The sequence below is a fragment of the Vulpes vulpes genome, chromosome 11 (genome assembly GCF_048418805.1).
Source record: "Vulpes vulpes isolate BD-2025 chromosome 11, VulVul3, whole genome shotgun sequence".
Classification (NCBI taxonomy): Eukaryota; Metazoa; Chordata; class Mammalia; order Carnivora; family Canidae; genus Vulpes; species Vulpes vulpes.
The window spans coordinates 11,921,892-11,937,536 of record NC_132790.1 but is presented as its reverse complement, the minus strand read 5'-3'; the positions used below and the strand labels follow the sequence as shown (position 1 = coordinate 11,937,536).

At 48.6% G+C, this 15,645-nt stretch overlaps 1 protein-coding gene across 1 annotated transcript; it reads right to left on the bottom strand.

The window, feature by feature from the left end:
• Positions 1 to 301: 301 nt before the first annotated feature.
• On the bottom strand, positions 302 to 4,111 carry LOC112927041 (calcitonin receptor-stimulating peptide 2). The gene is made up of 5 exons (XM_026008203.2): positions 3,985 to 4,111; positions 3,654 to 3,746; positions 3,256 to 3,393; positions 1,045 to 1,229; positions 302 to 477 (listed from the first exon to the last, which is right to left on the bottom strand). The coding sequence occupies exons 2-4, from the start codon at positions 3,737 to 3,739 to the stop codon at positions 1,070 to 1,072; spliced, it is 384 nt and encodes a 127-aa protein (XP_025863988.2). The 5' UTR covers positions 3,740 to 3,746; positions 3,985 to 4,111; the 3' UTR covers positions 302 to 477; positions 1,045 to 1,069.
• Between the last annotated feature and the right edge of the window lie 11,534 nt (positions 4,112 to 15,645).

Here is a 15,645-nt window from a genome sequence, read left to right as displayed (position 1 = left end):
CACCACAAATAACAGTAGGGACTCTTTTTAAGTGGATCGAAAACCCTTTCTTATCATGATGAAGTTCACCAGTGACAAAATTTCTTCAAACACTTTTGTGCAGGCTCAGCATGGATCATGGGCCCCCCAGACACCCACCAAGCAGCTTTCCACATCCCCCCTCCCCAATATTTACCAGGATTGCCAACATCTGTAGGTTGGCTGACAGGGCCCATCTTTGCTACCAGATAATCCAATGAGATAGGCTCTTGTATTCATCAAGTCATCAGGTACAAAAAGATTTCACACCAGGCAATTGCAATGATTTTATTCTCTTTATTTAAGTTTTATTTAGTTTATTTATTTAGTTTTACTTTATTTCAATCAAGACACAATGTTTTAATAGTAAGCATGCATATGTATGTGTCTTCCATGCTCTGCATTCTATAAGTTGTTTTCATTTTAAGTTAAGAGAAGTAGAGTTCGCTTCATGGTGACCTGCAAAAAAAAAAAAATCACAGCCAGAATTTAGTAACTGATTAATTGTGAAAATATGGACATCTATTATCTCGTTGACTGTTCGTAACAATACCAGCAATTGGTACTATTGTTGCCCTTGGTTCACAGATGGGGGAACTCACTGGAATACAGCATCTGGGCAGGGGGCATACAGCTAATAGAAGGCAAACTCAGTTCTTGATCCCAAGAGTATGCTCTGAATCAGGGGTACCTGACAGTCAAGTGTTTACACCCAGAGGATGTCATTACCTTTTAAAGGATAGAATGATCACTTGTAACTGCAGGGGACAGTCATTGAAATCTACAGATCTGTCTTTTCTGGCAGATGATCTCACTGTCACAGGGAAATACTGGTAACTTGGGGGGAATGAACCCAGATTCTAGGAGTTTCAGGTCCTGGGACTGCCTGTTCTCTCCCCAGACTGGAGTGGGCATATTCCCTGTGGATTTTTCTACTCGGTTGGCCCACAGAGGGTTACAGTGTGGACTGCACCCCTGCAATTCCCAGCTTTCCATCCTCCCATCTGACAGTACAAGGGCAATCACCTTCTTCCTGGGGTCATGTCACTGCTCAGGCTGCAAGCTCCTTGTGCTGGCGCCCGAAGGGTTCAGGGTCCACATTGGTGGGCATGAAGGTGTTTTTCACCATGCGCTCAGCTCTGGCCAGCCAGCCTTCCAGACGGTTGGTCACACAGGGGCCATCCTTGCAGGAGCTCTTCTGGGCAGTGAGGCTGATTTGTAGGATGGAAGAAAGAGGCCCATCAGTGAGAGGCTGTCAAAGAGAGATCCTATCTGCCCCCTGGGATAGTCATGGTAAAATTATTGCTCTGAGAGGCACCAGTTAACCTCACATTTTCCCTAAACAGAACTATCACTGCAGAAATACATAGGCTGCTGGGGAAAGGGCCATGATCACTCCCATACACATTCCCAGAGGTGTCAGCACCCCCAAAGTGGCTCTGGGTGAGTGAGAATGGAACTCAGAGCTATAACAGCTTCTCTTTCCTGTATAAATAAACTAAAATTCAAGCAAGGCTTATGACACAGAGAGAATTATGGCCCCACACTGACCCCAATACAAGGATTGTCTAGAAGCCACATCCCACTCAAAGGCACCCAATATCCCTTCTCAGAAATAAAAAAATTCCCGAGACTCACCTGGAAGATGAAGAGACTTTAGAGCCTTGAGTCCCAGAGGTGCTTACCTGCTCCTTACTGCTCCTGTTCCCCCACTTCAGGTTGGCCACAGGGACTGCCCACTGTGCCCCGGATCCAGCTACCACTGGGCTAAGGCTACTCCTAAGCACAGGTCCCTGAAACCCTGAATCCTGTGGTGTGGCCATAGCAATAACCACCACCACTCATGCCTTCTTATAAATATCCTTTTATTCCCCCAATGACCAACACATTCACAAGCAGTACAGAGAGGGCTGCGATTCCTCAGGGGAGTCACAGGGGTCCCCCACCTCCATCCCCACTTCTCATCTCTTCCTGGGTGATTCTCTTCTGGCCTGAACATCTTGCTTTCCTCCCATCTGAGGGTCCAGACATCCACTGCCACAAAGAAAGCCACTGATACCAGCAACCAGAGAGGACCACACGTATCACAATATAGGAAGAAAGAAATTAGAAAGCAGAGGGAGGGGATTAGTAGGCATCCTGGATCATGCCAATGTGAGGGCGGTGGTCTCTCTCCAAGCTGCTGGCCAGGACCCTTTTCTTGCCAGGTGCTCCGACCCCAATTGCAGTCTGAGGGAACGTGTGAAACTTGTTGAGGTCCTGTGTGTATGTGCCCAGCACACAGGTACTCAGATTACTGCACCGCTTAGCTCGGAAGGAGTCCAGGCTGCAGGGAAAAGACATGCCAGGTGGTACCAAGCACCAGGTCTGCCCCCTGTGGCTATTGCACAGAAGGCTGGACCAGGGAGGGCCACTTTGAGTGGTAGCTCTAGGGGCAGGCAGGAGAGCAGCTCATATATCCTCCATTAGGAGAACCTAGAGTTTGCCAAGCCAGGGCAGTATGGGGAAGGACTGTAGTGGGGGAAAGGTGGCCTTTTCTGACTTTCCACATGCTGCAATGCATCAGTTCTTCATGCAGTGTAGTGAGATCCTTGTGGTAGCTGCATGTGCATCACTCGCCTTTGACCTGGTGGTGCCAGGGCCAAGTCAGGGGCTGGAGCATGCTCCAAGCTCAGGGACTCTGGGAGGTGATGTTGGCGAAGGGTCTGGCCCCAGGACAACATGTGCGTCTCCACAAATCCTACACATCTAAGGACCCCCGACCTACTTTGGACCCTGCCCTACTTGACCCCATCTTCTGCACGGCCTTTGGCTTCACCTTGCAAATGTGTAATGAAGTAGGAGAGGAGGCCACGTGCAGGTTTACAAGAAACCAAATTTCTAGTTTCCTGAGATATATGGGATCCATCTTCTGGCTTCACACTTACCAGTCCTAACTCCTCCAATGCTGGAAGCACCCCCAGTCCTGCCAGCCCGATTTCTAGAGTGGGGGACTTCATACCTTCCCCAACTGCTTTCAGAAAGGGATCTTTTTACGTGTGCTCTAACACATAGTCTCTCTGTGTGACCTGTAGTTTCAGTGGAGACTGAGATAAGCTGGACCCCAGGCTGAGGTGAACAGGGGCAGCGTGCTGGCTTCCTGTCCTGCTGTGTTCTCTCTTTTTTCTTGGGATATGCCTTCCTGGGCATGACAGGAGGGAGGGGATGCTCTGAGCTGAACAGGGTGGTGAGCCTCACCTGGAGCCCTCAGTCTCCTGCTCCTGCTGCAGCTCACGAGCCTTCATCTGCACATAGTCCTTCACCACTGCAGTCAGTAGGACGCATATTTCGTCCTCAGTGAGCGTAGCAGATTCCAGTGGGTTCTCCAAGGCAGACCTACAGAGACAAGCAAGCAAAGCACAAGCACAATGGAGGTTCTGAGTCCCTGTCTGCCATTTCTCCTGGATAAGTAGCCAGGCTTCCTGCTTTTTGTGAGTCCTCTGAGGATGTGGTCACCCCAAATCCTAGTGGAAAGGGCATGAGTCCCATGTCCATTTTCCCCTGAGAGCTGGGGGCTAAACTTTTACCATAAGAGAGACAGAACTGTTTGGTGTTAAGAGTAAGATGGGAGTGCATTCCCAGCAGAACTCTCTTACCTGAATGGTGCAGCCTGTAGGATGCCTGCTTGATACATGACCAGGAGACCAATAGCCAGAAACGGGGACAACTTCCAGAATCCCATGACGCCTCTGAAAGAGAACAGTGATGCCATAACCTACAGTTCAAACGTCCATAGGCCATGAGACTGTCCAGTGTTACCTGGGGCAGGATCCTGGGATGAACTGCAGAGTAACAGAGATTTTGTGATGAGGAGACCCAGACAGTAGTCTGTGCATGCAGGGGGAGCAGCCACAAGAAAGACGAAAGCAGAAGAGGGAGAGAAGTGGGAGAGAGAATCACCCAACCAAGCAGGAATCTCGGGATTACCTGTCTGCAGGCAGCCGGTGGCTCGGAGCACAGGCGGTGGCAGCTGTGGCAGTGTTGGTGTCCGATGGCACCGTGGATGTGGCAGGGACCCTTGAGCTGAGCAGTGGCTCTGCTGCCTCCCAGCACCAGTGGCTGCTCTTATTCCCGCCGCTCTGGGTTTGGGCGGGGGTCCAGGAGCTCTGAGCAACCAATGAGGAGACAGATCTCAGTATCTGATGGATTGTGTCACCCATTTGCGTCTATAACCTAGAACACTCAGCAGGATCAACCCACTTGTATTTGCATTGAGGTCATCGATGGGGGTGGATGGAGGGAGAGGGATAGGGGGTGGGGGGAACCAGGGAAAAATAGCCTTAATATGAACAGGAAGTTGAGGGCAATTTGATGTCATGGTTCATTTCTGCTGGGGTTTGAATGTGTGCTCCTCTCCATCCCCAGCAGTGCAGTCTTCTAGGGCAAGATTCCGGAGGCAGGGAATCCTGGCTCCCCAAGTCTGACCCTGATCCCCCCTCTCAGTGGAGCTTGGAAGGTTAACAACATAGGAGGCAGGTGTGGGAACTAATAGCTACAAGTTTGTCAGAAGAACTGAATTCCAGTTATTCCAGTTTCACGCAGTAGGATCAAGGGCAATTAACTTCCCAGCACCTCACTATATGCATCTTCCAAATGGGGACCAAAGTCTCATCCTGACAAAATGTTCTCATTAGTAGCAACGCGTCTGTTCTCTAGCTAAGGAGGGATTTAGAAGAGCCCTCAGGTCCACATGGAGGATTCAGTGAAATCGCGGTCTCAATTTTCCAGATTCCCACCATGTGTGGGGTCTGCGTTTGGCCCCTGGTGCTCAGTCGAGTGGGTGAAGAGATGCTGGTAGCCCCGTGGGGGCTGAGCCTGGGGGGGAAAGCACCGATGCTTCCCCAGGCTGCAGATGGACATCCACCCTTCCTCTTCCTAGCTCGCCATCCATCACCTCCCGCCCGTCAGCCTGCTGGAGCCATTTGCCCAGCTGCCCCTGGCTTCCGGCGGCTGTTTGCCAAGTTATCCCAGGAGCGTGAAATTCCAGCCCCGTGCCTGCATCCACCGCCCTTCAGTCCTCCACTAGAGAGCAGAGCTGGCGTGAAGATAGTGAAGAGTTGCTGTGGATACGGACGCTCACACCCAAAGCTTTCCCCCAAATTCGTTTCTACCTCTAAACGTGCGCGTGCTCCCCAGAGCACGGCGGGCACAGCGGGTCTGACACCCGGGCATCCACGAGGGATCCCCCTGAATCAAGCCCAAGCTGCCTCCGACCCTCTGACACGAAGCAGGTGGTGAGCTGCTCAAACCACACCCGCACTCACTCTCAATTTTAAGCGTGCTCTCTGTGTTGCACCTCCACTCTCTCCAGGACCCACCAACTGGAGGGTTTTAGGACCCCTCCACCTGTTCTTTCCACTGCCAGCTCCTCTGAGGTCCTGAGACCCGACTTGCTGCTCTTAGCACATAGAGCCCTAAGAAAGAAGCTTCTCAAGGTTCCCAGGATCTCCTGGCCAGAGGCAGTGCACAGTCCTCATTCTCTACACAGGTTCCCGCAGGGCTAGGCAGGTTGTGGCACAGCATTTGGTGCAGGGTACCTGCCGGATTTGCGCCAGGGACGCACCAGGGAAGGTCGAGGGCGATGCGCAGGAATCGCGTGAGCCCTGCGCCAGATGTGAGCCAGGGATGCACAGGAACTGCGCAAGCAACCCGCCAGAATTGCGGGGACAAGCAAGGTGTGCCAGCCCGGCGGGGGCGGACTCTGTACCCGGGCTGAGCCGCGCAGGCAGGGACCCAGTTAGGTGGTTCTCCCAGGCGGAGCAGAAACACCGCCCGGGTACGTCGTACGTGATCCGGGCAACGGTGCACCCCTCCCCTCGGTCCGCAGGAGACTGTGCATTTCATGGGGCACCTGTGCCTTGTGCCCCGGCTTTCCCTTCCTGTTTGGTGGCCTCTGTGTCGGGGACACCTAGTTTCCAAGATGCCCGTATAGCGCCGTCTTCCATCTAAACCCCTGGTACCGCCTGACCCTGAGGGAGTGAGTTCGGGACTGGTGAATGGAGTCTCTAAACCTCGCTCTCCGGACACCTGGGTGGCTCCACGGTGGAGTGTCTGCTTTTGGCTCAGGGTGTGATCCCGGAGTCCTGGGATCCAGTCCCACATCGGGCTCCCTGCATGGACCCTGCTTCTCTCTCTGCCTATGTCTCTGCCTCTCTGTGTGTGTCTCTCATGAATAAAGAAATAAAATCTTTAAAAATGAATAAATAAATAAATAAAACTCGCTCTCCTCACGGTGGACTGGCCGGACAGCGGGTTCTTCCTCCTAGTGTGAACTACAAAACCATTCTCCACTGAGTCCATCCCTGATACACCGAGTAAATTCAAGGAAGTGTAGACCTTCACGCCTGCGGGTTGCTTAGATTGTGTTCAGCTATCCTGAAACCTCTCCAAACTTAGGGCTACATAGAACACGACCTAATATATAAGTTGCCAAGGTAAATACTGATTTTAAGATAGCCACTTGCCTATTTTGCTCTTGGTTTTGTAACCGTATTGAATAACTTGGTGTGAGGAGGCTCACATTTTGAGCTCCATCCCCCTCCGGAGTCAGGTCCCCCAGTAGGCAAGGCAAGTCTGCCCCGGAGCTCGTAGCTGAGACCACGGACCACCGCAACTGGGGGACTGGCAGCAATGTGTCCTCCCTGCCATCAGTGCCTGAGTACACAGGTGCGTGGCTGGACGCGGAGCTCGGCACCAGGTCCTACAAGATTCATCTTCCAGAAAGCCCTGTGACACTGCTGCCTGGCGGGAGAAGCGGACAAACCACAGAAGTGCTTTCTCAAAGAAGTTTAGGAGATCGATGGCCACAACTTCCTGATTGCCTCTGAGCAGTTCCAGCTCCCACCTGCTGTCGGGGAGGGGGGGGGGGACCCCTACCGTCATGACTTCCACAGTGGAAGGTATCGCAGGGATGACAGGCACAATATGTGCTTCACCCAGATCCCAGACAAGACCGTGTCCATAAGTGTGGTGGATGCCTTCAGCATAGGGGCGCCTCTGGCAAATTAGGACCCTCAGCACTCCCAGAAGAACCGTGGCACTCCCTACCAGCTCTCTTTGAGGTAGTCTGAGGCTGCATGCCAAGTATCCTGGCCATTCATTGCCTGTGGGGGACAAACTGAAGGATGGCCATCTGCATTCGTGGGTCCTGTCTGTTTTCAGTTTTGTCCGGTGGGACTAGAGTCCCCCACGTTTTTCCTGTCCTACTGCGGGAGGAGAACTGAGAGTTTGGGTCAGAGATCAGTGGGATCCCCCTGACTATCCTCTCAACCTTCTTCTTCTTCTTCTTCTTCTTCTTCTTCTTCTTTTTTTTTTTTTCAAATAGAGCCTTTTTAAAAAAAGATTTATTTATTTATTTGACAGAGAGAGAGAGCACAAGCAGGGGGAGCGGCAGGCAGAAAGAGGGAGAAGCAAGCTTCCCACTAGGCAGGGAGCCCCAAGTGCAGTTTGATCTCAGGAACACCCAACTGAGCCACCCAGGTGCCCCTCCTCTCAATCTTCTGGAATAAAATAATTTAAAGAGAAAAAAGAATCCAAACCATTTTCCCCTGAGCTCCTACCTGATTATCAAGTGCAATGAAGGAACAAATTTAGATCTTTGTGTGTGCAGATCGCTCTGAGACAGGCAAACCTTGAACATTATCTGAGCTTTTCATGGGGTTGCATCCACAAACAGCATGATGAGATGATCTGCTCTCATCATACTTACCCTCACTCTCAATTTTAAGTATGTGCCCTAAAACAGTTATACAGCAACGCAAAGGAGGGATTTAGGACCAGACTCCCGATCCCTTCACTCCCGATGTCACACCTACAGGGTCTGTGGTCCTGACTTGCTGCCCTCAACGTGTAGAGTACCTAGAAAGAAGCTTCTCCCTGTTGCCAGGATCTCGGGAGTCTGAGCACGCAGTGTACAACCCTCAGCCTATACACAGTATCCCAGCGCCTCTGCAAGCATGGCCATTGCTCGTGCATTGAGAGCCCCCGGCTGCAAATCCCCCCGCCCACAGGGCGGGCTGAGAACCCGGTTGGTTGGGCTGCATCACGGGGCTGTAGGTGGCAGGCAGAGACCCCAGCCAGCCAGAAACTAGCCCCGATTGTGCTCTGGGTGACAAGAGCAGCGGTCCCCAAAAGCCTCAGCACTTTAGGACACACCTGCCTTGTGCCACATCTCTTCCCCTTCCAGGTCGGTGGCCTCTGCTTGGGGACACCCTGCCTCTGAGATGTCCTTATTCAGCATTCCTCCTTTTTAACTCTTGGTGCGGCACTGCCATGAGGGAATGAAAGCTCCGGGCTGGAGAACTCCTGGCAGGATATACTGGCAAGGCTGTGGGGGAACCAGGAATGGGAAACCTGGTTGATGGGATGAAAATGCACTAAGGCACAGAGCGAAGAAAGCGGAGCTGAGCAAGGGACAGGGCTCCGGATGGTAGATCCCAGGCTCAGTGCCTCCTAGAGGCTACATACAGAGAGCCCCTGCTGAGACCCAGTCGGGAACTTTGGGGCTCAGTGGTGTAGGCCCTGAGTTTTGGCCACAGGCTTTTCACCTGGAGGTGCAGAGCCAAAATGGTGAGGGCAGCATCATAGAGACTGTGTGGCAGGAGGTTGGACTCTGCCACTTGAGGCTGTTGTAGGTGACTGCTCTGCTCTAAGGGACCACGGACTTTGACAGAAATGTGATTGCCCCCATGACTCGAGGTTTCCAACAAATAACCCTGTGGAATCATTTATAAATATACGTGTCCTTGGACTGCATTTTTCTGATGAGAGAACCAGCCATACCATTCACCAGTACAGTGGTGACTGCAGAATGGCTGAGAAATGACCTACTCTAGTAGCCAGTTTCGTAGCCACCTCACTTTGCCGGCTCAGCACTTGTCCCCTGGCTGTCATTTTGCTCTAAGTGTGCAAACCCTACATTCATTCCTCACTCTGAGTTCTTTGGTGGCTACAAAACACAGGCTGCTGGTGTGTGAGAGGAATCAGGTGCTAGCACCTGAGGGTGCTAGGGTGGCTCCCAGCAATTTCAAGCTTTACTTTGTCATTCTCTCTAGAGGAACTCATCCCTCAAGTATCTATGAACTTTTAAGAAGTACCTGATGGTGAGTTCGGGGCCAAGGTTAAAAAAAAATTCTTCTTTTTGGGCATTTAGCACCAAGTCTGACATACCCATAGGCATTCAGCCAGTATTTGTTGAATGAATGGAAATGAATTTATTCTGGCAAATTCACCAGCCAGTCTCCCAACTACCACCACAATTCAAATTCCAGCCTACAGAAAATCCAAACTCAGGTAGAGCAGCATTCTGGTTGGTTTTATAATTGTTGAATGCTGAAATTTCAGACAGACTATTCTCCTTTTTTTGTTTGTTTGTTTTGTTTTGTCTTTGATATGGAGGGTTGGTTTCTTGAGGGAACTTTCCAGCAAAAAGACAGGGAAATAAGAGTTACCCCAAGAATTCTTTGTAAAATGTAAGTTCTCCTAGTGTGAAATACACAACTATTCTCCTCTGAGACCATTCCTGATTTACTGAAGAATTTAGAAGTAGGAGTGTGTTCACTGCTTAGATTATGTCCTGCTATCCCTGAAACTTCTCCAACCTTTAGGACTACATAGTGCATGAACTAATAAAATTTACCAAAGAATGTATTGATTTAACAATATTCATCTGATTATTTGGCCCTTTACTTTATGATCTTATTTTAGAACTTTAAAGCTAGAATCAGTGTCAGTTTGGAAATAATCTTGTTTTACAACAAGCTGAGAAACTCTCTTATTTCCATTCTTTTAAATAAGTTTCAGTGCTTTCTGATTTCAAATATTTTAAATTATGATTTTTCAGGGTGTGCCATAGTTTTGTGTCTGGTTGAAAACTATTATATAAATTTCTGTGCCTTTACAAGGGTCATACCTATAAAGTTGCTCCTTTTATTCTACACAATTTGAGTATGATAGAGACTCAACAACACCAAAACCACAACAATAACAACTGCAGCAGCAGTAAATACAACACGACAAATTCATTCTCTTTTGCCTGGGGTAGATTTGGAGCTGTCATACTACTGGAGAATCTCAATGGAAAATTGATCACACTGCATTCCACATATAAGTTGTTCAGAAGACATAATAACAAGTAAAAGGTGAATAGACTAATCAACAACATTTTCTGCAACCCTACGAGAGGTGAGGACTTACGGGCAAATTGCTGTCACCAAGAATGCAGAGATATCCAGGTGATTACAGGGAAACACACAGGGTCAGACCTCAACCTGGAACCACTGCTGCGGAGGAAAACATGATCCATCACTGAGGAACTGCTGGAGGCTCAGCGTGAGCAGCTCTGAACATTAAAAACTCCCAGGGTGCTCAGTCATACACCACTCTCCCCCAGTTGTGAGTTTTCTTCCAGGAGCTGGACTAGATTCTCACAGTGAAATATGGGAGACAACCCCCCTGGTGCTTCCAGCAGTGGGAGGATGGGAGGAGAAAAGGCACCATTTTGAAATACACCAGAGCCTTCTGTTTTTCTTATAAGGCCTGCCTCAGGAGAAGCTCGTTAAGCAGATCCTGATTCGCTGGGGCATATTCAGAACCTAATTGACCTGCAAGAATGGAAATTCCCAACTATATTCAGGTCTAGCTTCCCAAGTTGGGGAAGGGAAATACCGACTTCAACCCACTCTACCCACTTCTACTACCTTAAGGGAAAAGAAAAAATCAGAACCACTGGTGAAGCTCATAGTCTGGAGGCATAGGCTTGCTAAAAGCCTGGGATGCTAGCATGCTTCCCTCCCCCCACACCTCCCCACCACATTCCTAAAGGCTTATTTACAGCAGTTCCTTCCACCTGGTACATCATGTCTGCCTATCAGGAAGGCACACTGAGAGCTAAAAACCCTCCTATATAGAGCAAGTCGAAGAAGCAGACATGGCAGAGATGTTGGAACCATCAGACAGGGAATTTAAAACAACCATGATTAATATGCTTAGGTCTCCGATGGATAAGATAGACCCTATACAAGAACAGGTGCACAATGTGAATAGAGAAATGGAAATCTAAGAAAGAACCAAAGAAGAAAAACTAAATATTAAAAAAACCCCACCACTTTCTTCAGAGAGTTGGAACAAATCGTCTTAAGATTTGTGTGGAATCAGAAAAGACCCCGAATAGCCAGGAGAATTTTAAAAAAGAAAACCATAGCTGGGGGCATCACAATGCCAGACTTCAGGTTGTACTACAAAGCTGTGGTCATCAAGACAGTGTGGTACTGGCACAAAAACAGACACATAGATCAATGGAACAGAATAGAGAATCCAGAAGTGGACCCTCAACTTTATGGTTGGTCAACTAATATTTGACAAAGGAGGAAAGACTATCCACTGGAAAGAAGACAGTCTCTTCAATAAATGGTGCTGGGAAAATTGGGCATCCACGTGCAGAAGAATGAAACTAGACCATTCTCTTACACCAGACACCAAGATAAACTCAAAATGGATGAAAGATCTAAATGTGAGACAAGATTCCATCAAAATCCTAGAGGAGAACACAGGCAACACCCTTTTTGAACTTGGCCACAGCAACTTCTTGCAAGATACATCCATGAAGGCAAGAGAAACAAAAGCAAAAATGAATTATTGGAACTTCATCAAGATAAGAAGCTTCTGCACAGCAAAAGAAACAGTCACCAAAACTAAAAGACAACTACAGAATGGGAGAAGATATTTGCAATTGACATGTCAGAGAAAGGGCTAGTATCCAAGATCTATAAAGAACTTATTTTATTAAACTCAACAGCAAAGAAACAAACAATCCAATCATGAAACGGGTAAAAGACATGAAGAGAAATCTCACAGAGGAAGACATAGACATGGCCAACAAGTACATGAGAAAATGCTCCGAATCACTGGCCATCAGGGAAATACAAATCAAAACCACAATGAGATCCCACCTCACACCAGTGAGAATGGGGAAAATTAACAAGGCAGGAAACAACAAATGTTGGAGAGGATGTGGAGAAAAGGGAACCCTCTTGCACTGTTGGTGGGAATGTGAACTGGTACAGCCACTCTGGAAAACTGTGTGGAGGTTCCTCAAAGAGGTAAAAATAGAGCTTCCCTGACCCAGCAATTGCTCTGCTGGGGATTTACCCCAAAGATTCAGATGCAGTGAAACTCCAGGACACCGGCACCCCAGTGTTTATAGCAGCAATGTCTACATAGCCAGACTGTGGAAGGAGCCTCGGTGTCCATCGAAAGATGAATGGATAGAGAAGCTGTGGTCTATGTATACAATGGAATATTCCTCAGCCATTAGAAATAACAAATGCCCACCATTTGCTTCAACATGGATGGAACTGCAGGGTATTATGCTGAGTGAAATAAGTCAATTGGAGAAGGACAAACATTATATGGTCTCATTCATTTGTGAAATATAAAAAATAGTGAAAGGGAATAAAGGGGAAAGGAGAATAAATGAGTGGGAAATATTAGAAAGGGAGACAGAACACGAGAGACACCTAACTCTGGTATTGGAACAAGGGGTAGTGGAAAGGGAGGTGGGTGGGGGGTTGGGGTGACTGGGTGATGGGCACTGAGGGGGGCACTTGGCAGGTTGAGTGCTGGGTGTTATGCTATATGTTGGCAAATTGAACTCCAATAAAATTTTTTTAAAAAAATAAAAATAAATAAAACCCCGTCCATAACAGAAATGAGGAATGTTTTTTTGGTGGGCATATTAATAGGCTGGGCATAGCTGAGGAAAGAATCTATGAGCTTGAGTGCTTCTCAATGAAATCCTCTAAAATTAGGGGCGGGGCCAGATGGTGGAGGAGCAGTGTCCTCACCTGGCCCCATAAACTTACCTGTATAACTTTCCAAACATCCTGAACACCTACGAATTCGACCTGAGATTTATTTTTTTTAATTTTTATTTATTTATGATAGTCACACAGAGAGAGATAGGCAGAGACACAGGCAGAGGGAGAAGCAGGCTCCATGCACCGGGAGCCCCGACGTGGGATTCGGTCCTGAGTCTTTAGGATCGCGCCCTGGGCCAAAGGCAGGCGCCAAACGGCTGCGCCACCCAGGGATCCCTTGACCCGAGATTTAAAGAGAGAACAGCTGGAACGCTACAGAGAGAAGGGTTTTTGCTTCTTGCAAGGTAGGAAGGCAGAAAAAAAAAAAAAAGAATCCAGTGGGGGAGGGGCCCGCGAGGAGCCGGGCTAAGCGGGGAGGTGGGAGCCTGGGGACAGCAGAGCCCGCCCCCGAGAAGCGGGAGCTTTAACAATCTGCACCGGATTCTTCCCAGAGGGAAAGGCGCTCAGCAGGGAAACCGGGCAGGACCGCAGGAGAGGCGGTGGGCCCCCCAGGTTCCTGGGGTCACTAACAGAGGAGGGGCGCCGGGGGGAAAGCCCACCCACACGCTGCCGAGCGCAGTAAAGGGCTGGAGCCCGCGCCTGGTGGGGCCCCGGGGAGAAGCGGGTCGGTCAGGTGGGGGCTCCGGGTGGAGGGGGCCGTGCCCTGCTGCCTTCGGGCCCCCCCCAGGAGCCCGATTCCAGCTGCACAGGCCTGGATCCCAGGGTGCCAGGGGACACAGCCCAGCATCCTGTGCTACCCCCAGGACAGGCGGAGGCAGGGAGGGCCCAGGACAGCGAGGATGCTCCTGCCGCTGGACACCCCGAGCTGTGCAGGTCAGCACCCCCCCGCCCCGGGAGCACCCAGCCAGTGTAGACTGGGAGACTGCGGTAGTTACTGGGGAAGCTGACTCCAGCGCTGGAGAGCTGGCCGCTGCCAGTGTGGTTGTTCCTCCTGGTGTCACCCTGTCCCTGGGAGACCTGGGGCCACCAGGGGACAGAGGCCTCACGGGGTCAACAGCTCCCACTGAGCCCAGCACCCGGCGGGGGGGGGGGTGGCATCTCCCCCAGGTGCACACACCTGAGAATCAGCACAGCAGGCCCCTCCCCCAGAAGACCAGCTGGGAGGACAGGGAAGAGCAAGTTCTTGGCCGAGCAGCGCTGGAAAGCTCCAGGGGAAGTCAAGGGATTTACAGTATATAGAACTAGAGAGTAACCCTCCTCTCCCCCCCTTTTTCCAGTATAACTTGTTTTTATATCAGACTAAAAATTTCCAATATTTTTTCTTTTCCCACTTTAACTACAATATTTTAGCACCTTTTCATTTATAAGTTTCTTCCTTTTTGACTTTCATATATCTATAATTAGATGTCTTAGATATATTTTCGACTTCTAGATTCCTTTCAACATACTCAATTTAATTTTGGGAGGTATATGAGATATGTTTTTTTGCTTTGTGTTTTTGTTTTCTCTGCCTCGTTTTGTTGTACAATGGTGGAAGTTAATACCTTCTAAAACATGACCAGCATGCACCCAGAACCAAGTGGAATACTATGCTGGTTCATTCTGTGAGATTATATTCTCTGTTCACTCCCATTCTGCCCTCTTCTTTATCTCATTTATGTTTTGGTGGTCAATGGTGGGGCTCTCTACAAGTATTGCTGGTTTATGTAAATTTGGGACTGAGCATCTTCTAACATACAGAACTTAATACTCAGAACCAAGAGGATTATGACCTAGGATCCCTCGGGTAGGCTACATTCTCCCTCCACTACAGCTTCATCACCACCACTATCTCCCAGCCCCCTCCCCCTGCTTTTTCTTCTTCTCCTTTTCTTTTCCTCTTCTTCTTTGGGATTCTTAGTCTTTTATTTTTTGCTACTTTGTTTTAAAATTTGTTTTTCACTTTAGTGGTCCTTTTGTTTTATTTTGTTCTGATCTTTCTTTTTAATTTCTGGTCTCTGACCTTGACAGAATCATCTAGGGTGAAATTTACTTAGGTTGTGGTTGATATTTTTGACTCAGCCCACTCATACAGCCACTCTGCACTGAGCAAAATGACTAAAAAGAAGAACTAAGCACAAAAGAAAAAATCAGAAACAGTACTCTCTGCCACAGAGTTACAGAATTTGGATTACAATTTGATGTTAGAAAGCCAATTCAGAAGCACAATTATAAAGCTACTGGTGGCTCTAGAAAAAAGCATAAAGGAATCAAGAGACTTCATGACTGCAGAATTTAGATCTAATCAGGCCAAAATTAAAGATCAATTAAATGAAATGCAATCCAAACTGGATGTCCTAACGATGAGGGTTAATGAGGTGGAAGAAAGAATGAGCGATATAGAAGACAAGTTGATGGCAAGGAAGGAAGCTGAGGAAAAAAGAGAAAACCAATTAAAAGATCATGAAGAAGGTTAAGGGAAATAAATGACAGCCTCAGATGGAAGAATCTATGTATAATTGGGGTTCCAGAAAATGCCAAGAGGGCCAGAGGGCCAAAAAGCATATTTGAGCAAATCATAGCTGAGAACTTCCCTAATCTGGGGAGGGAAATAGGCATTCAATCCAGGAGATAGAGAGGTTCCCCCTGCCAAAATCAATAAAAACCATTCAACACCTTGACATTTAATAATGAAACTTGTGAATTCCAAAGAGAAAGAGAAAAATCCTTAAAGCAGTGAGAGACAAGAGATTCTTAACTTATATGGGGAAAAATATCAGGTTAAAAGCAGACC